The sequence below is a fragment of the Odontesthes bonariensis genome, chromosome 12 (assembly GCF_027942865.1).
Source record: "Odontesthes bonariensis isolate fOdoBon6 chromosome 12, fOdoBon6.hap1, whole genome shotgun sequence".
Lineage (NCBI taxonomy): Eukaryota > Metazoa > Chordata > Actinopteri > Atheriniformes > Atherinopsidae > Odontesthes > Odontesthes bonariensis.
Window position 1 is genome coordinate 425,702 of NC_134517.1, and position 22,201 is coordinate 447,902.

A 22,201-nucleotide genomic window follows, 5' to 3' on the forward strand; every position below is an offset into this window, starting at 1 on the left:
CTGATGTTAGCCTACAAAGTCCTTAATGGAACGGCTCCCATCTACTTGAATGCTCTTGCACGATGGTGGAATGAACTACCGAGCTCTACCAGAACAGGGGCGTCCCTGAATATCTTCAAGAAACTCTTGAAGACCCAGTTCTTCAGAGAGCATCTCCTATCCTATCACTGACCCTGTACCTCCCTACCCCCTCTACTGCACTTTATCTTTCTGTACCTCCCTCTATGCCTGCACTCTATCTCTACACCGTCACCCTGACAGAGTCCGACTTGTGGTTTCATTCTATGTAGCTTATTGTTAGCTTTGATATTCGCTGTAATGTTATATATTTTTTTAATTGTAAGTCGCTTTGTATAAAAGCCTCTGCTAAATGCATGAACATAAACACATAAACCACCATCTGGAAATGTTCTGATGATGAGCTAAGATGAAAATATTAGCAATGAAATGTAAAAACTGTCTCACATTTAGAGGGGTGTCTCTGAAAATGACCAGCTGAGTCTGTGGCTCCTTCACAGAGCACAGCTTCAGCTCATTCTTTATCCGTTTACTACTTTACTGCTCTGCTTCATTGGTCTTCTAAAAAAGAAAAGCATACTTTTTATCACAAGAGCAGCTAAAAAGAGATGAGTGCTTAAAACTAAAATTAGAGTGGAAATGAGAGTTGAATATCAACCTTTAATCACTGTTCTTTATCTAATGAGAGTATGTGTTAATAGGAGGGACAGGTTTCTTTTTTTTAGTGATGGATTGACTAACAAACCAAAAACTCCTCTGAGATCAAACTGTGCTGCTAAAAATGTTCTGGAGAGGTTAGAGGCTTGTAAATCTGTAAAAGTTGTAAGGAAGTTACTGTTAAATGACTGTGTCTGTTTGCAGTGGAGGGCATGAAAGTGGTGGAGATTGAGAAATGTCGCAGCGAAATCCAGAAGCTCCGTGAGGAGATTGCATCCCAAAACAACAGGTGAGAACATCGGAGTGATCTGCGATTAGACAACCAGACGGATGAGTGGTTTCCAAGAAGCTGTCTTCTTTACAGTTCCTTATGGTTCTAAAATGGAGTCCCGCACAGGTTTAAGTATTACAGTATTATTAGTGTTCTTGCCATAGGAATAGGAGTAGTTATGGCATTATTGGTACAAACCCAGAAGCAGTTAGGGTCTTAGTAAAAGATTAATTAACCACTATTCAGATAGTTGATTAATTGTATCAGTCGTTAATCAAGCAAAATTTCAAAACTTCTCGTCTATGCAAATTTTAAAATGACGTGACTCCCCAGCTGTAACTGGTCTGAGCCAGCAAATATACTCAGTGACTGACCAGCGTCTTTCTGTACATGACATAATATCTCAGATTTTCCCAGACATGAAAGTAGTTCTGAGGAGGAGCTTTAAAACCATTAACAACGTTGCCTATATCGCCCACCTCTGGTGACTCCACACATCCAAATTTATTCAGTTCAGTCCAAGTTTGTTTAGTTCAAACCATCTACAAGATTACTTTTGATTTGCTTCACAGTAACATAATCAGATGGATTAGTACTTAGAATAACTAATGGGAAAATAAAAGTTATACTTTTGAGCTACTGATGGATAAATACTAAATATAAGTAATAACACTGGTGCTAATGTCACTTATTTTTTTTGTTTTTGTTTTTCCTAAGCTGTTATTTCCCTTTCAGGACTTTCCTGGAAGACAGTAAGAAGCTGATTCCTCACAGAGATGTGCCTTTATACCCCAAGGTAAGGTTTCCTACAAAGTTAACCCGCACAACGTCACATCGCTGTGGCTTTCTCTTGGCCTTGGTAGTACTAAGAAATAAGAGCTCTCCACCGTACACTGTGGTTCTAGGAATCAGATTGAACAAATGCTGGGTTGGCTCACTTTGTACGACGGTCGGGAGAGATCTGTCCCATAACTACATGCAGCACAGTTCTTCATATTTCCTTCCAAGCAAATGATGTGTTGAATTTTATGCATGATTCTTTATCATAAGTTCCCCAGCTGCTTCAGAAAATGGAGAAAATCACTGGAGAAAATCTGCCTGATTATACAAATACATGTAATATGCAATAGATAGTGAACAACAGTGCCATCTACTGGATGATGTTTTGTGACTCACGAGATATTTGTTTGTGGATCTGTTTGGTTTTGTGGAAAGAATGTCTCAAAAATACGAACGTGTGATTGGAGATCCACAAATGCAGAGTCACGATTCACAAACAGAATTTTCAGTTTTACAAATGGAAAATTATATATTTACAAATACACATATATTTGTAAAAACCAACACACAAATTACAAATAGGAAATTTGTAATTGTGGATAGCAAAACACGTGTGCAACTCAAGGCATATTTGTAGATCACCCTGTGCATTTGCAGTTATTTTTTAGACAAATTTAAACCCATAAAATGTCCTTCAAGACCCAAATAGATGGTCATAGACCCAATCACTACATGCATGTGCTTCAATTATTACAATCAATACATTAACCATTAATCAGTTAATCAGTTCAGTGCTTCCCTTAGCTCCAGCCAAGGGTCTCTGCCTAAAACTTATCTGGAACAATAAGTGCCCTCAGGGACTCAGGGCTGAATGGGGGATTGCCATTCCCGATTTTAAACTATACCTCTTATCTTACTCACTCAGACCTCTGATTAACTGACTAAACCGGAGTTAGACTCTCCTTGGTGACTTTGCTAATATTTCTACTAAACAATGTCAGCTACAGCATCACACATTTTTTGAATGGCATATTGATATCCTGATATTGAACAACACTCTGATTGTACAGAGACCTATTTCTTTCCCTCTGTGGCAAAAAAAAAAGCTGTTACATCTTAGGTGACGAATACTGTGACACTGGATTTTGCTCATTACGTGATTTTTAAAGGGTATTACCCAGGCATTTCTGTCCATCCATTTTCTGCCACTTATCTGGTATGCGTGGCTCTCCACAGCCACCTCCTCTAGCTCTTCTGGGGGGACACCGACTTGCCCCCAAGCCAACCAAGAGACATATTGTCTCCAACAGGTCCAGTGTCTGCCCTGAGGCCTCCTCCCATTGGGACTTGCCCGAAAGACCTCACCAGGGAGGCCTCTGAAAGGCATCCTGAACAAATGCCCGAACCACTTCAACTGGTTTGAAGCAGCAACTCTACTCTGAGCCCCTCATGGATGACCAATCCCCTCAGCCTATCCCTAAGGGTGAGCCCAGTCACCCTTCAGAGGAAGCTCATTTCCAACGCTTGTATTCGCATCCTCAGTCTTTTAGTCATTACCCGCTGGTGAACATTTTTCAATTGAATTCAATTCAGTTTTATTTATATAGCGCCAAATCATGACAATTGTCATCTCAAGGCACTTCAATAATACAGTGCAATTCAAGCCAATTAGAGTCCAATTCATTGTAATCATAATCCAATCAAATCCAACTAATTCATTCATTCAGATAGAGCCAATTCAAAAACAATTTCCTAAGTAAGGAAACCAACAGATTGCACCCAAACTTGTCTTTGGTCCAATCTCCCGTCCTGAACGTGCACGAGGCGACTGTGGAGAGAAATGACCACCATCAAAACCAGGACCAGGAAGGGTGGCCATTAACCAGTGTTTTATGGCTGTGGCGTAGATCAACTGATAAATCAACAGCTTTACCTGCCAACTCAGCTCCGTCCTCACCACAACAGACCAGTGCAACGTTGGCGTCACTGCGGACGCTGCCTCAATCTGTCTGTCAATATCCATGATTTAAAAGGATGGAGCCTCCTCCCAGGCACATCTTCTTTCTTTTATTTACAAATCAGGCCTACCCCTCAAAGGTTAAGAACTTCTATGGGACCAACCATCGAACATCACATATATCCCAAACTCATAACCAATCAAGGTACTTCGAGGGAATTTACTATGTTTACACTTTCCATGAAAACAACAACAGAAAAGTACTTGATGTACAGAATATCTGGCTCTGTGAGTTTCTGTGTGAATCTCCTTCAAAACACCAAAAATTTAGGTTCACTGTTAGCTTTACTAGGTTAACTAGGCCATACATTTACTACTACTATGCACTGTTAGTTAAGATAGAAGCACCTAGCACTGTTAAACTGATGTATAAGACAGTTTGTGACTAGTATGGCGATGTATGACACATTTTGTGTCACGCCCACGAGACTCTGCCCATGTTTTTAGTTAGATTTTTTTATGTGTTAATCACGTCTTGCTTTTTGGGTCCAGGTTTAGTTAAGTTTTGCCATTGTTTTTCCCTCAGTCCCCATGTTCTAATCATTAGTTCATTCACTGCATCTGTTCATTCCCCACTAGCTGCACCCAGTCACTAATCACTCCCACTTCCCTATTTAGTTTCCAGTCTCCCCTTTCAGTTTGTGAGATCCTTACCTTCCTACCTTGCTCCTGATTTTCACCCCCCCATGCCATGCCATGCCAGTTAAGTATTTATCCATGCCATGCTTAGTCTTTTGTTTTTGGTCATAGTCCTGTTAATGTTTTTGATTTCACAGTTTAAGTTTTGTCCTTTGTTTTTGAATAATAAATCCCACTTTGCTTTTTACCAATCTGAGTCTGCATCCGTGTCCTACCTCACCCACTCCCTTGTGACATTTTGCACGATATTGATTATAGTGCCATTACAGTGACTGGCTGTTATTCGCCTTTTTGTGTGTGTTCACATGCACGTGTATATGCCACAGGGTGCAGTAATAGGGATGAGGGAATTGTCATTACTGTAAGGTGGTTGAATAGTTACCTGTGATTTTGAATGGTGCTTTCACCTGAAATGCGCACCTCTGCCTCCTCACCTCTATGCTCCCTCGGTGCCTCTCATTCGTTTTGGGAATATCCACCTGGTAACTTTTGGGATGGGATTTTGTATCAGCTCTCAGAATTCTTCTCACTGGCAGTGTCTGCATCTGCCTTGCTGTTGAATGATGGCTCATTACAGATGGTCCTGGGCTGGGGGTATAATGTTTTTTTTTTATAATGTTTACCTTTGCTTCCCTTTTTATTTGTGATGACTTGTTGCATTTTTTTAAAAATGGAAAAAAATGACACCACTTGTTTAGTACTAAACCAATGTAGATAAAACATAAGTTAATAACATAATAGATATATAGATCATAGGGCAGATAGGTTTTTTGTCAAGGGGAGCAGAGCCTGCAACATCTTTGATTAAGCTGTCCCAGATTCCCTTCATTTTCCACCGTGCTGAAACAGTGGCTAAATGATTTAGGTTGTACTTTAGATGAGGGCTTTTTTGTTTTGGGACCCAGACATTGTACAGTACAGTGCTGGAAGGTTTGTTTGGTTCATTTTCTTCTTTTTAATTAACTTTTTATTGATTTTAATATACATCTACAAATCACATTCTGTGAAATGTCCTCCAGAAAACAATCAGTACTGTTTTTATTCCCTTTTTACAGAATCCTTTTAACAGAAGATGTCATAGGGAAAAATAAAAATACAATAGAAGTACATGTAAACAAATTAACTATTTACAGTCTTTAGCGCTAACCAAGGCGTTCATAGGATAAAATACAATAACTTCTTTGGTTAATTTTCTAATAAGTCAAGCCAAAATAAGCATATGGCTCACTAGGACGAACAGAATGAATGGGGAAGGGTCTGTAAATACTGATCTCAAGTTTTACAGGTTTGAAAGCTGAATTCACAATGATGAAGAGGTTTCTGATTTAGATGAATTTGTCTCCATTTGGGGAGTTGACAATGTGTTATGGCGCTGTGATGGACTGGTTCTCTGCCTCTCGCCCAATGACAGCTGGGATAGGCTCCACCCCCCCACCACCCTGAGTTGGATTAAGCGTGTGTAGAAAGTGGATGGATGGTAATGTGGGATGTAGAGTGTTTCATGAAAAAACATTCTTTAAATTGTAGATATTATGTTACTGTCTTTTCTGCTTGTAAGGATACAATTCTAATGAATAAACAGTTAAACCTCTCCCTCTCTCCTCTCCTCTCTCTGCAGTACCATCTGTCTAAGGACACAATAGAAGCGCTCAGGCTTCCTACGTTTGATGCTTGGCAGTGGGAACCTAATGAGGTGAGCCTTATTCCAGATTAATTCACTGGTAGATTTTCTACAAAAAAAAAGGTTCATGTCTATTTATTATTACAGATTAAATGATTACTTTGGACAAATAAAAAGAAGGATGTTAAAAACTTCCAGTTGTTATTTTAGCTGTTAACAGAAATATATTTAGATAAAATTCCAGTTGCATAAAGTGTATTATCTCAGACTGCTTAATTTTAGGGGATTCACATCCAGTTTAGAGGAAGGGTCTTAAATTTACAGCTTCTGAATAAAATGTACAAGCCCTTTATTGTGGAAATCAGTGAAGTTTTCTTCCATTCATAAAAACATACATCTGTAGTTTCTTACTTCTTTTGAAGCCTAATTTAACAGACACAAGTGAAAAGAAGGGCTGCAAGAAGGTTGCTGGTTCTAATGCTACCAGGGCTCTTTCTGTGCATGTGTGGCTGATAAGTACTCCGGCTTCCTCCCACCATCCAAAACATGCATGTTAGGTTAACTGATTATTTCAAACTGCCCACAGGAGTGAGTGTGAGTGTGCATGGTTGTTTGCCCCTGTGGGACCATGTGGGACCCTGTGATGGACTGGACACCCTGGACAGGCTGCTGAATGGCAGCTGGGATAGGTTCCAGCCCCCCTGCAACCCTGAATTATGGATATAGAAAATGAATGAAGAACAAAGAATAATTTTTAGCCAACTTCACAAATTCACTGTATTTAAGAAATATAAACAAATCTATAAAAGACACAAAAAAGCATGAAAAAAAACAAATAAAAAATCAACAACTACAAAGTTTGTTATCAAGTAAAACATGGATTCATTAGCCTGGGAATTCCCATGCTGCTTTGCCCGCGATTTCATTCACACTGCAAAGGCAGCCTGGAAACCACCGCCCTTATTTTTGCCTGAGTTAGGGAACCAATCACAGAACGGGGGGGGGGGCAGCAAGACGATGACGACGTCTGTGCGCGGCACTGAAGCTTGTAGAGTGTTAATCCAACATGGCAGCGGACACAACGTTACCGTTCGATGCAGCCTTAGAAAGTGTTTTAAGTAGCTTAGAACGCAAGTTTACTTTTATTTGACTTTTTTTTTCTTCTTCTTCCTCATCGAATTTCTGTCACTCTACACACGTCATCTGGTATAAGTGATACAATTGGCTATGAATCGTGCGCAAAGCAGCATGGGAAGAACCAGACGTCATTTGATAGACATTCGTAGCGCCCAATAAACGGCTCTAGGCATTCGTAAACCACGCCTCAAATACGAGAAAATGCACAACTAGTTCCCAGACCACCATCTCATCGAGATTGTGGACGCGTCAGCCAGGCTATGGATTCATGTGAACAAGTTCAAAATTAAACACGATGATTTATTAATAAAAATATACTGTATGACACCCCCCCCCCCCGCTGATTAATTTAAAAGACCCACACTACTCCTCCATTGGTTTTTCCAAAGGGATTCTTCTGTCCAGCTTTGGTTTCCTGAATGAAAAAATTCAAACAAATAAAGTATCTAAATTTTTCTGACTGAAGTGCAGAACATTAAGGAGGCGTGTGTTGTTTCCCTTTATGTTCTACCACCTTTGCAGTGTTCTTCTTTACACAATCAGCTCCAATCTTCTTTATCAGTTTGTTCAGTTTCTTTGAGTCTCTGGCTCTGATGCTGCTGCAAAGCAGCCTGAAGTCTCCACCACAGACTGTAGATGCAAAGCAGCCTGAAGTCTCCACCACAGACTGTAGATGCAAAGCAGCCTGAAGTCTCCACCACAGACTGTAGATGCAAAGCAGCCTGAAGTCTCCACCACAGACTGATAGTAGATATGAAACATCTTGGAGCAGACACTGAAGGACTTGAGCTTCCTGAAGAAGAACAGTCTGTTCTGTCCTTTCTTATATCAACAGATGATGTAGTTTCAGCTCCACCAGATTCAGCCACCTACATCAGAATACAGATCATTGATTTCAGCTCTGCTTTTAATACAATAAACCCTCCTAAACTAAGACGCTGTCTTTTCATCAGTCTGCTCGTGGATTATGGACTTTCTCACCCACAGGCCTCAGAATGTCAGAACTGACAACCACAGCCCCTCAACCCTCTTTAAATTAAAGACCCTCTCTAAAAACCCTCCCCTGAACACAGGTACACCACATGGCTGCATGCCAACTTCAGCCCTGTCCACACTTCAAATGCTATAGTGAAGTTAACCCTAACCCTAACCCTATAGTGAAGTTAACCCTAATCCTTTGCACCGTTAATGAGTGCCAGTTCACTGCAAACTTCATCTCGAGGTGCTGTAATGAGCTAAGAACTCCATAAATACAATCCATTACAGTGTAGTTTTAGTAATTTTCTTTGGTAAGGCCTCTTTTTAGATTTAAAAACATGCCTGACAGAAGCTGTCTTTTCACTTTAATGATGCTGAATGGAAGTTTGGAGCTTGAAGCAGCTGAGTGCTCCTAAAAGCTTTCAGTGAACTGAATGTGCAGTAGTGCAGCGTTTATTCTTACTGGAGAAACAGTGCTTCAAAACCTGTTGGTGATTTAATCCCAAAAACAGATTGCTTCAGTAGAAAATACATCGAGAGATAAAGCACAAAGATTGTGTTGTTCAAGATCATTTTACATCAGGCCAGTGGGCACTGCTGTTGGTACAACTCGCAGTTTATCTGAGCACCAAGCAGACATGTAACACTCGCAGTTTGAATCCGTGTTTAATTCTTCGCTTTTATGATTTCTCGAAGCACTGCTTTAAAGGGGAACTGCGGTATTTTCAACATTAAGCCTCTATTATAAGTCGTCTGCAATGTTTTAGAACCCCCCTCACCGCTTTTTTAAATTTTACTGCTGTCTCCGGTATTTGCTTTCAAAATCATCAACTCACCGGAGTGGTTACTGGTGTGCACTGGTAATCCATATCAAATTTCGTTGCGAAAAGTGGCTTCTGTCGTGTTTTATGTGACATTTTGTAAATCCCATTGAGTTCTATGGAAGACTGGATGTTCGTTGATATTACTCCGCCATCAAGTGGTGTGGAGTATAGCAAGTCAGATTCAACTGCTGAGCGGAAGTTTATTCACGGCTGTGAGGTGGCTAAGAAAATAGTGCGAGCATGAACGAGCTGCCAAATAAAACACGACAGAAGCAACTTTTCGCAACGAAATTTGATATGGATTACCAGTGCACACCAGTAACCACTCCGGTGAGTTGATAATTTTGAAAACGGACGTTTATGGTGCTTTTACGGACCTTTTTGTACATGCACATGACTTGCCATTCTGAAGCAGGTTGAGATGAATCAAAATTAGGCAAATACCTGAGACAGCAGTAAAATTCAAAAAAGCGGTGAGGGGGGTTCTAAAACATTGCAGACCACTCATAAAAGAGGCTTAATGTTGAAAATACCGCAGTTCCCCTTTAAACAGTCAAGCCTTGCTTGATGACATACAGAGGACAATGAAGCTCTTCTCATGATATGGTCCCTTTCCAGATGCTGAGCTGTCTGGAACACATGTACCATGACCTGGGCTTGGTCAAAGACTTCAACATCAACCCCATCACACTCAAGAGATGGCTGGTGAGAGCCGGACCAGTGCAGTACCACCTGAAAAGTCCAGTCTTTTTGTTTCTATCAGCCAGCAGTGGCCTAATCAAATGAGCTTTTACAGACAAAACAGTGAAATACTACCTTTGTTAAATGATTTACATTCTTTTCTTGTTGCATAACATTTCTTTCTCTCTGCGTGTAGCTGTGTATTCGTGACAACTACAGAAATAATCCCTTCCACAACTTCCGCCACTGTTTCTGTGTAACCCAGATGATGTACAGCATGATCCACCTCTGCAGCCTACAGGTAATGATTACCAGCTGATTATCAGTTTTTAATCAGGTAATCAGCTGAAGTTGTAATGTAGTGTCCAAACGTGCATCTGTTTCAGCAGCCGCTCTAACTCATAGCCTAATAAAACTTAAAACTAAAAACTCCACTAACACCAGACACAAATGCTGAACAAGAGCTGTTCTTTCTCTTATAACTACAGTGCTTCTCTAAACATGTGAAGCAAGACACATAGAAGAAGAGGATTGGAAGAAGTGACAGACTGTTTGTTAGAAGTGTTGTTTAGGTAACTAAATAGAATATAAACCAGCTGACAAACATGCAGAACTTTGAAGTGCAGCAGAGAGGAAGGTGTGGTAGAAGCCTTCAGAGGTCGCCATCAGTGGGTTGAGCTGTTGTTTCTGTAGCTTAGCAACAACTCAACCGATGATGTCACACAAAGCGTCAGCAGGTAACTCAGGTGAACTCTCTCAGCAGACAACATGGACAGAAACTCACAGCCAGCTGTTCAACATCTGGGGTGCAGAGACTCCAGGTCCAGGATTACAGCATCTGTTGTTAACCACCTCTGTGATCCTCCTCCTTTCCTGTTACCGCTCTGTCTGCAGTCTCTGTCTGCCCGGATAGTCTTAAAGCCGGGTTGAGAGGTGGCTTTCTTCCAGTTGAACATGCCCAAAAAACCTCTAATAGGTGGAGGCATACTAATCAGAGCCCGAACAACGTCATATGACTCCTTCTTCTCCCTCATGATGGTCAAGCTCCTCCCCAGTCTCTAAAGCTGAGCCCAGCCGCCCTCTGAAGGAAACCCCTTTCAGCCATTTGTATCCACAACCTAACTATTTCAACCACTATCCTATAACCATAGGTAAGGGTTGAAACAAAGATGGACCAGTAAATCGAAACCTTCGCCTCTGACTCAGCTTCCACTTAACAAAAACAAACTGGACCATGGCTTCTGATTTTGGCTTCACACCCTGCTGTGAACCCCTCCAGTGTGGTGAAGGCCATGGCTTGAAGAAGCCTACAGAACCACATGTAGGCTACAAAAAGTCTACAGAAAGCAGAGATGTGACCCTGAGGTTCCCAAACCAGACATCCTCCTCTCCTCAACTATGCCTCTGGTATGCTCTGGCAGAATCCATCGCATCGTGAACAAGCTTATTTTGTGTTGGGAATAAGGAGACAGCTCTTGCTTTGGTTGTACAGGATAGCCCTAAACTGTGATTCCAGGACCCTGCACTACAGCTGCAGCCCCTCAGGGCCACCTCAGAGACCTTCTGCAGGTCCAAGCCTTCTCCAAGTCCACAAAACAGACATAAACTGAATGGTCAAACTCCCATGACCCCCTTAGTAACTCTGCCAGGGCAAAGATATGGTCTATGGTTTCCAGGAGAAAAAAAACCACTGCTCCTCCTGAATCTGAGGTTTGACAGTTGGTCTTCTTTTGAACACCACGGAGTAAAGTTTCCCAGAGAGGCTGAGTAGTTCCCTTTAGTTGGAACACACTCTCCGTTCCATTTTAAAAAATGGGGACACCAATCTCAGTCTGCCGCTCTACAGCCATCATCCCAGACATCCATGCAACACTGAAGAGACATATCAGCTAAGACGGTGTGCCTTCAGCATCACAGGGTGAACATCCTCCATACCCAGCTCCTTACCTTCCAAGGTGATGGCCACATCTTTCCCTGAGTCCTTAGACTCTGTGTCCTCAGTGGAGATCATGTTGGCAGGATTGAGGAGATCTTCACAGTCCTCCTTCCATCGCTAGATGACATCCCCATTTTGGGTGAGCAGTTCCCCACCCAGACCAAGCACAACTCAGGTGGGCCAAGCTCTCCCTCTCTTTGCCACTGGATGGTTTGCCAGAACATCCTTGAGGCCAATTGAAATTTCTCCATTGCCTCCAAATTCCTACCCCAGGAGAACATCCCTAGGCAGCCCTTCCTCCAGGACTCCTAGAGACTCCAAGAAGGTCTGGTAATCTGAGCTGCTGCACACACAAACCACAGTCTGAACCTCCTCAACTCTCAGCTGCAACAAAGCCACCCTCCTACTCACTGGGAAGAACTCCAACAACAACCCCACGACCATGTTAAGGGGGCAATTCTACAACTGTTTATATATTTTGTAATTGTGAATGCCATTTGGAATTTTATTCACTTGGTGATTTTGCCCTTTGAACATTAAAGGAGAAGTTCACTATTTAAGACCTTGAGTCCCAGTTCCAGCTTGTTTATCAAGAATAAGAAATGAGGAGACCATTTTCACAACAATAGCTCATTTCTATCCATTCTGGCTGTTTTCGCTGGTCCATCCTGCTGCTACAGACAGGCTTCCATTGGGCACTCTGTTCAATGTCCTTAAAACAATACTAATGTTAATTTTAAAGAAAAGGTCAACTCACCGGGTGGTTAGTGGTATTAAAAAAAAAAATGTCGGATGGTTTTCCATCCGTGTAATCCGTGTTCTTTGCTGTTCAGGAACTTTTTTTCATGCTAAATCACGACGCACGTAAACATCCGCTCTATATTTGAGTCTGAGGCTCTAGCCTCCGAGGAGGGTGCTGGAGAGCGGATTGGATGAGCAAGTGACCGCTGGAAGCTCCAGGGTGGTTCTCTGGAAGATGTGAGGCCGACTTTGGCAGAGCATGAGTCCGAGGAGGGTGCTGGAGAGCGGATTGGATGAGCGAGTGGCCGCTGGAAGCTCCAGAACGCACCCTGGCGCAGAGATCTGACAGTGAAAGTGAAAAGTCTTCCAAACGGAATACAATTGGATTACAAAATGCTAAATAAAGCAAGAAATAACTTTTATTTCGCAACGCAAATTTTTTGGGGACACACGGGAACATCCACTAACCACCCGGTGAGTTGACCTTTTCTTTGAAATTAACATTAGTATTGTTTTAAAGACATTGAACAGAGTGTCCAATGGAACCCTGTCTGTAGCAGCAGGATGGACCAGCGAAAACAGCCAAAATGGATAGAAATGAGCTATTGTTGTGAAAATGGTCTCCTCATTTCTTATTCTTGAAAAACAAGCTGGAACTGGGACTCAAGGTCTTAAATAGTGAACTTCTCCTTTAAGCTACCTGTACCCTGACCCGGAGCTTCTCAGTTCAGTGGGAAGTATAAACGTGGGCATGTTGGCTAATGTGGGGAATTTCTTCTTTTTTATGAAAATGGGTTTACATACACAACAGTACACAGATTGACATCAATTATTATATGTTTTATGTTTTTCTTCTCTGTTTTGTTGATAGCCTAAACTGAAACATTGAAGTCTATGTGCTCGTGTGTTGTGTTTTTAGGAGAAGGTCACCCAGTTGGACATTTTGATTCTTATGACAGCTGCTGTGTGCCATGACCTCGATCACCCCGGCTTCAACAACACGTGAGGCAAACTCACAGAAATCCAGAAACTTGTTGCATCTATTTGCTTTTGAGACTGTGGGCTCATCTGTCCCTATTTTGCATAGTTTGTTCCTCCATCTCATTTTTCATAAATGCATCTGTCTTTGGTTTTTACAATATCTCTGCATGTCTGTCCTTTCTTTTGTCAACCTTGGAAATCTTCCTTTTTCTTTGTCTTCCTTCCTACCCATCTCCATCTCCCCCTTTTACTCTTGTCTTACCAACATTACTTTTCACTCTCTCTGATCCCTCCAACCCCTCCACATCTGCCCCCAGGCCTCATCTGTCCCATCTCTTCCTCTTCCAGGTACCAGGTCAATGCCAGAACGGCGCTCGCAGTTCGATACAATGATCTCTCTCCGCTGGAGAACCACCACTGTGCTGTGGCCTTCCAGATCTTCTCTCAGCCCGACTGCAACATCTTCTCCAACTTCCACCCTGAGGCCTTCAAACAGATTCGACAGGTAGGTGTGTGTTTGTGTGTCCCTGTTTTTCTACATTTATAAGGTCCAAAACCAAGGAGCCTTCTACACTCCAATGTGTTTTGTTGGGTCCAAGTGGTGGGTCTTACGTGTTTAAAGGGATTTAAATAAAGAAAAACTGACATGGAAAACCAGGCATCTATGATTAAACTATGCAGTCATAAAGATAGATTGGGTCTAAATTAGGGCTGGGACTTTAGCGCGCTAATTTCGATTAATTAACACATTGACTCCCAAGTCACGTAAAACTACCTTTTTTGGATCCCACATGGTAAAAATACGTTTTTACGTTTTTTTTTATGGATTCTGAATCTATACATTCTAATGCACATTCTGTGTGATTTTTGTAATTATGTGATGAACAGAACTGACACAGATGGCAGTCAAAAACTGGTGTCATCATCTGGACATTTTGATCATTACGCCAATGGCTTTGCGTCAACTCAAGAACAATTTTGATAACGCTGCATTGATTGTTGTGCATTTCCGCATTTTGTCCAATCGCACGTGTCGGTTTCCAGAGGGTGGCGGTAAAGTAACATAAACAAACAACAAGAAGGAGAAGAAGACACGCGACAAGTCTAAGGAGGCGGTCTTATGAACAGGTTAGCTTTGCAACATGCGACACGACGCAAATCCTCTGACCCGGATATGTAAGTATCTAAAGTGCCACAGGCTGAAAGAGCGCACGTTTCACAAAAGCCCCGATATCTCAGTTTGTTGTTGATTTTGGTGGATACCCGCCTTGGTTTAGCTAAGGATAGCTCGCTAATGGCGGCACCTAGAGACACGCAGTTTTGACCCACAAAGAGTTTAAAGTCTCAGCTTTCAAACGAGCCACAACATGTTTCAGTGGCCCTATCACATAATATGCTGTGACTGTACAAAAAACGTCAAAATGGTTTAGAACGCTGGGATTCTTCGACATAATTCTGTAAAAACCGCCGCTATTCAAAGTGTTAACTACACACATATTAGCGCGTTAAAAAAATAACGCATTTTAATCGCACACTATAATTTATTTATTTATTTTTTATACAGACGGATGGAAGCGTCGACAAGAGCGTGGTTGTGTGCAGATTATGCAACAAGGAATTTGCGTATCACCGCAGCGTATCAAGCCCAGAGGCGGCGCTAAGGGGTTGCTTGTGGTTGCTATAGCAACACCAAGAATGTGCTCAGCAACCCCATAGCTACCCCAACTTTGGGGCTAGAGGCAGGTTTACTGCTCACAAAGAACAGAAGTGCAGTGCAACAACGACAACAATATTAAGAAGTAAAGAATCACGTATGTTGCTGCGTGGTAGCCTATCCCTGATAAATATACATATGGAAAGGTATAAAACACCAGCTTTACTGGTGAAACGGCTATCCACATTGTTCCTAGATCTACAGTAGCTGTGGTGATGTCATTCTACAGTCAGCCAATCACGTCTGTTCTAAATTACCCGGGGAAATCGGAGGTCTAAAATAATATTTCCATAAAGCAGATTTATGAGATAAATAGAAACCCTATTTAATTGTATTCTCAGTTTAATTAGTTTTTGAATAGTCATATGTTACAGTTTTCCTCTCATTTTAGCACCCATTCACTCATAACATAGCTAAACTGCAATTCTAAATGGAATATGGCGATTTTGAGAATGTCCTTCTTCAAGTAACACAAATAAGGTAGGAAATCCCAGTTGTTTTTCATATGCTCGCCGAAACACTATTATCAAATATTCTTCTTGTGACTTGGTTTGTTAGTCGACTCTAGGTGCTTGCAGTCTATCTGGAGCTACTTGCTAAGTAGCCTAGTGTCAGTGCAGTTAGCACCATCTTTTGAAAATAACGGACACACTTTTTACTTTATGTTAGGTTGCCAGCGTGCTTCCTCTGCCATAATGTGATGCGAGTAGATTGGCTTGAGTAGAATGTGTAGACTGGTGTGAGCAACAAGTTTGAACGTAATGTTGTGCCTGTGTGATTTAGCACTGTACGAGGCTACTGTTGGAAGCCCGCCGGGTAGAACTATCTCTTGAAAGTTGTCGCCTACAACTGCTGTGCGTCAGATGAGATGAAATAGAAAGTCAGCACTGTAGCTCATTCACTCCCAGCTCTTTTTTTCCAAGATGAAGTTGATCAAAACTTATTTGAGGAACACAGTGGGCAAAGTAGCCTTTGTGGATTGGCTATTTTATCCTTAGTGAACGGGCTATGAATGAATGAGATGGACAGGTATGCCTGTGTGTGCGTGTGTGGTTGCGTACACGGGCTGGGGCTGTCTGCCCCTGGACCTTCTATGCAGCTGTTCCACCACAACGCACAGTGCGACATCTGTCTGCTTGTGAGCAGTAAGCTCCGCTGATAACTTAAAGTTTACACTATGCAAGGCTACATTACAGTTTGCAAGGCTGCATGCAGACGGTGGAGTAATGGGTCAGTAACGTTGATGCGCGGGGTTGCTGTTTTGACTAGCAACCCCTCACATTCATGCAGCAACTGCATAGCAACCCCAACGAAAAATCGCTGGCGCCACCGCTGATCAAGCCTCAAATATCACCTCAACGCTAAACATGTAGCAGCTAGCGTGGAAGCTAACGGGGGCCCAACGCAGCTTAACATCCAAGATTCTATATACTGTGTTTTCATGCATGCTACATTCAGATTTCAAATAGGGATATGTTCTGTGTTTGAAATAGTGTTGAAAATGTTAATTTTTTAAAGGATAATGTATATGCGATTAAAATGCGATTAATTTCGATTAATTAATTTCAAAGCCTGTAGTTAACGCGATTAAAAATTTTAATTGAGTCACAGCCCTAGTCTAAATGCTAAATGCTGTCAGATACTGTAAAAATCAAATTATTCTGACATTTAACTCAACAACCTTAAAAATCTGTGCTGTATAGCCTGGCAACAAAATTACATTAATCTAATTAATATGGAAGTGTTGATTAAGAGAAAATTGATTAAGAGAAAAAAAAACAACAGTATGATTTCATACTTGTATTCACAGATTTTTTTCTTGTCACTTTTAACTTAGACCTCCGTGACATAAAATCCAAGGAAAGGTACACGCAACGCTTTTGTTTGTGTGTATATGTTGAGGTGTTTGACTTTTGTTTATCAGGGGACCATCACGCTGATCCTGGCAACAGATATGGCTCGACATGGAGAGATCATCAGTTCCTTTAATCAAAAAGTCGACAGCTTTGACTACACAGATGCGGAGCACATCACCTGTGTAAGACGATTTCATGCACAAACAAGTCTAAAGTTATTACAACTGCTGTCTGGTTCAACTGAAGCAGAGAAAAGAGGCAAGGCAACTTTATTTATAGAGCACAGTTCGAACACAAGGCAATTCAAAGTGCTTGCAAAGAACATGCACTGAGAGGAAGCTCAGGTACACTTTTTGGGGAGGGATGGGGAAATCAAAAGCTAATGACTGACAAGTCATGCTTCACTCATACATATATATATATATATATATATATATATATATATATATATACACACATGAAGGTAACCATAAGGCGGCAGCGCGATCGGATTCGCAGCGTCCCCTCGAGGAAAAAACAGTGTAATTTTACTGTATTATTGTATTTATATCGTTAGGTTATGTGTCTGAAATCTACAAACTGCACTCAAGAGGCCGCTAAACTGCAACACTCAGATGCAGTATCACAAGTCTACCAACAGATTCTACTTATGGGACTTAAACACTGCCCAACGGCGTTACCAACGGAGACAAAGGACGCGCTACAGTCTCTCAGCCTGCTTCGCAAATTCCCGAGCTTATGGAAAGAGATTAGTTCCAAAACTTCTGACAAATGTGTAAATGACAATCCACCAGTTCCACATACATCACAAATACGTTTCATTATTTACAAATAAATATATTTCATTTTGTGTCTCACAGTCTGCGTTTTATACAAATACTGTTAAACTCATTAATACTCATTTTGGTTTTTATATATACATCATGATTTGGATGTGAAAGTGAACGCATTTGTTTCAAATTTTGTTGCATATATTTGTAAAATCAAAGTTACAAAATTAGAATGTATTTATAAATTGGTGCATCTGCATTTGTGGATTAAGTCACAAGCCTGTTTTCTGTGCCGTATTTTTGTTCAGTTTCTCTCGTGTTTTTTTGGATTTTGAGACTTTCCTTTCACCTTTCTGCACCTGATCCACACACAAATGCAGCACCATTCACAAATGTGCCAAGCAAGCAAACGAGCTGCCGCTAGGGGTCGCTGTTGCATTTGGTGGAATGGTGTAAAACCGGCCGTGTAGCAGCGTGTAGACGGACTGAATTTTATCCTAATGGACCAGCAAATCGGATGGGTAAGTAAACTAATTTGCATATTTTCATGCAAATTCTAATAATTTGTCATGTAAATTGTTTGTTGTGAGTTGAGATCTTATGCTAGTTAACAAAACGTATCCCTAGATATAACAAGTTTCTAATTAGTGACCAGCTAGCTACATATTGACTTGTGTGTTTGGTTAAGGGAGATAGCTTACCCTAGATAACTAGGTTAACCTAGCTACAACAGCTGTTTTCGTCTGGACGCGCTGCTGTCCAGACGAAAACGGAGGGAACTTTAAACAGAACAAAACTGATCCTAGATCAGTGGAGTATTCCACAACACAGGATTTATCATCTTATCTAAGAAACTAAACCAAGTCAAACTTGGCTAAAGGGAAAATTGTTGGTGTACTCTCTCCTGTTTGAAGGCTTAAACTATTTGTTCACAGTTGAGAAATCCTGCATAGTGCAATAACCCCCTGCTCTCAGTTTAGCTAGCTAATAAATATTTACACTGTCTTTGCTGAAAAATACAGCAGAACTAGTTAAAATTGGTTAAGCTGGTTTAGCTGAGCTGATTGACCAACTTCAACAACTGACCAACATGAAGTATGTTTTTGACTAATTTTTATGGTTTTATTGGGTTTTGTGATAAGCTTCATGATTAATTTGACTTTATTTTGAGTTTGTCTAGCAACACATGGGTAACCAAGATAAACTTTTATTCCAGTTAAATCAGTTAGTTGATAATCATTTGTTTTTGCTGTTACTATTGCAGTGTTTTTCAACCCTGGTCCTGGCGGCACACTGTCCTTCATGTTTTAGTGATCCCCCTGCTCCCAACAGACCTGATCCAACTAATTAATCCCAATCTCGTGTAGAGTTGTAGTGGGTGGTGCTTAGGGCTGTCGCGATAACCGCAAAATGCAATCACCGCGGTGCTGAGAGGACCTTCGCGGTGCGTGTCCAGGCCACCGCCACCACCGCCCACCGCACGCCCCCTTGCACGCGCAGAACAACTCGAGAAACTAAGGCTACGGCTACACGAGAACGAAACGAGTTTTTTTTTGAAAACGGGTACGAAAATTCTTGCGACCACACGGAAACGCGCTGCTGTCCAGACGAAAACGGAGGGAAACGATGAAACGATGCAGTACACACGCCGCTGTGTCACGCCACGCTGTGAGACAATAGAGAAGTGTTAAAATTGGCTCACAGCGTCAACGTGTGACTGACGCGAAAACGTTTTAGCTGTAACAATGGAAACGAAACGAGGCCGTTTTCAAACTTTCCCACTCTGGAACCCGTTTTCAAAAACTATCGTTTTGGGGTAGTGGGAACGCCGGCTCCGTGTGGCCGCGACAGCGAAACGATAAGAAAAAGTATCGTTTACAGTGAAAAACGTTTTCGTGTAGCCGCAGCCTAAAAGAGTTTTTAAGACTGCACGGTAGATACAAAGCGACTGAAAGAACTGATACTTTTTTTAAGCCAGCACAGTAATAATGATACATTGTATATTCACCGCAAGGCAGGAGAAACGCATTAACACAGCTTGGTGCCGCGTTTCTGTCGTCATCTTTGCATATAGGCACCGCACACGCACACACGTCTGCATGCTACTCGTTGTGGTCTCATTCTCCCTCAGCAGCTGATATTACAAGAATATGCCTACTCAGTGTCGTAGCAATAGAAGTTAAAATAAAATGCAGTGGCCTACCTTTATCTCGGCTTTACTCCTCTGCCTAGTCCGGACACTTATGGCTTTGAATCTTCCCTTATCTATGTTTAACGTTGTAAATGCGACCGTCTAATATCAACAATAAACTAGCTTCCACAGCTTGGTGTGCACATTTGCTGTTGGTCTGTAGGCCTATTTAAAAAAAAAAAAAAAAAAAAAAAAAAAATTAAAAAATGTGCCGTGCCAGAAATAAGCTCTGACAACTTTGCGGAAACAGTTAAAGTTCAGCTTGGGTTGGTTGGTCGGCGGCAGTCTGTTTAAAAAAACTGTATCCCGAACACGTGAGCTCAACTGCTGTGCTGATCTGCTTCGTTTTTCTCCGTCATTACTAAACAAAATGTGCGCAGGTCTGCAACAATGTTGATATTTGGCATGTGGCACTGGCAACAATGTTGCACAACTGGGATATGCTGAGCGAGTAAATGACAGGCAAAGCAAAGTGAAATATCAGAATCGCTGGGAAAAAAAGACGGATTATACGCTCGATTTTCATCTAACATTACTTGTCGTGGAAAGTAGCCTAATGAACAAAAATGCGATATCACCGCATACCGCGCTGTTGAGCGGCTATGAGTCACCGCGGTGGGAATTCCCTCACCGCGACAGCCCTAGTGGTGCTAATACTAACATGTGCAGGAAGGTGTTCCTCTAGGAGCAGGGTTGGGAAACACTGGACTAATGTACACTTATGATATACCTTGACCAGCCTTGCCTAATTTTGCCTCAAACCAGCTACCAGCCAAACCAAATGCTGTTCTCATATTCTCTTAAATAAATTCTCTTATTTCAGTTATGTATAAATGCACTGCATCTGTTTTGTCATTCGTCGTCTAGGAGCTGCTAAAGCAACACATCCTGGAGGGATTACGTGACCGGGTGACACATGCTTTACAGCAAACAACACTTGATGTTGATTACCTGGAGTTTGTATGTAGGCAATAAATTGTTTTTCTTGATGCTGTGTCACAAAATGTTCATGTGTCCCAGGATGTTAAACAAAAGCTAAGAGAGCTGCACAACACAATTCAGCGCTATAGAGACAACCAGAACCTTTATCCAGTTATTCAAGTTGAAAGAAGAAACGAGAGTGGACGGCCCAACCCTAACCCTAATAATACCTACTGAATACCTTGCTCATCTTCTTGACCTTGGGCTGCCTGTGACTACGATTGCAAGTCTGATGGGAGTGTCTCGTGCTACTCTGTTCAGACGAATGGCTGAAAACAACCTTTCTGTCCGAGGAATGTACAGTCCCTACACAGATGCCGAACTAGATGAACATGTGTCAAGAATCAAACAAACAATGCCACATGCTGGATACAGATTAGTAAAGGGGGCTTTGGAAGCACAGGGACACCGACTACAATGGGAACGCGTCAAAGCATCAATGCATCGTGTCGACAGTCTAGGGATTCTGTCAAGAATGACACAGTTAGGATGCATCATCAGGCGAACATACTCTGTGCCCTGTCCCAAATATCTGGTACACATAGACACAAACCATAAGCTCATCAGGTAATTTATCAGTATGTGTATGAGAAACTGCAAAATTCCTAGCTGTTTTTAATACATGGTTTTCCTCTGAATCATCAGAAATGAGTTGTTTTTTTTTTCCAACAGGTATAATATAGTCATTTTTGGTGGTATTGATGGCTTTTCACGCAAGGTGAGCAAAAACATTGCTTGCATGTCAATTAAAAATATTTACCTCTAATTAGCCATTCTGCTTTAAATCAATCACTAATCAATTTCTAAATGTTATTTGATTTTTTAAAAAAATAATTTTTTAAGTGTTTGTGATTACTAATTTGTTATTGTACTATACATGAACTGTTTAGCATTTCCGCATATGCAGGAATAGTTGTGGCTTTATGCTTATTTTTTACTGATTAGGATAAACAGGAACTTGTAGAAAGAGAGAGATGAGTGCACATCCAGCTGTGCTGAAGCACAGGCAGAACATGTCCGCACACTGTGAAAAAAGTGGAGTTATGTTAGCAATTTAAAATTACTTGCAGTGTTTTGACCTCTAGGGTCTTCATCAGGCAAAACGTGTGAAGAAAAGAACAGATCTTCATTGGGGGATTGTTGTTTGTTCCTTCACATGTATTGCTTGATAAAGAGCTAACATGACACAATGAGTTAGTCTCTTTATTTTCTCTTTTTCACAAATAAACAGGAACTTGTCTGAGGAAAGTAGGTATTCTGATGACTTGTTGATGTAACTGTATAAAACTTTGTAGATCATGTACTTGAGAGCTGCAGATAACAACCGTTCAAACACCATGCTGACTTTCTTCACCCAGGCTGTTGAGGAATTTGGATGTCCACTCAGGTAAGATAATAAATGCATATC

At 41.4% G+C, this 22,201-nt stretch overlaps 1 protein-coding gene across 7 annotated transcripts in view; it reads left to right on the top strand.

The window, feature by feature from the left end:
* The window catches only part of pde9aa (phosphodiesterase 9aa), a 108,128-nt gene that overhangs the window by 50,156 nt on the left and 35,771 nt on the right, over positions 1-22,201 (top strand). For 5 of the 7 annotated variants that reach the window (XM_075478866.1, XM_075478867.1, XM_075478868.1 and 2 more), the window contains 8 exons: positions 880-964; positions 1,682-1,742; positions 6,001-6,075; positions 9,561-9,647; positions 9,820-9,924; positions 13,220-13,302; positions 13,630-13,786; positions 16,920-17,033. In XM_075478866.1, the coding sequence (XP_075334981.1) occupies positions 880-964; positions 1,682-1,742; positions 6,001-6,075; positions 9,561-9,647; positions 9,820-9,924; positions 13,220-13,302; positions 13,630-13,786; positions 16,920-17,033 (767 nt within the window). Of the gene's footprint in view, positions 1-879; positions 965-1,681; positions 1,743-6,000; positions 6,076-9,560; positions 9,648-9,819; positions 9,925-13,219; positions 13,303-13,629; positions 13,787-16,919; positions 17,034-18,001; positions 21,512-22,088; positions 22,181-22,201 lie in introns of all 7 variants that reach the window. The other 2 variants (XR_012772526.1, XR_012772525.1) reach the window with 2 other exon arrangements.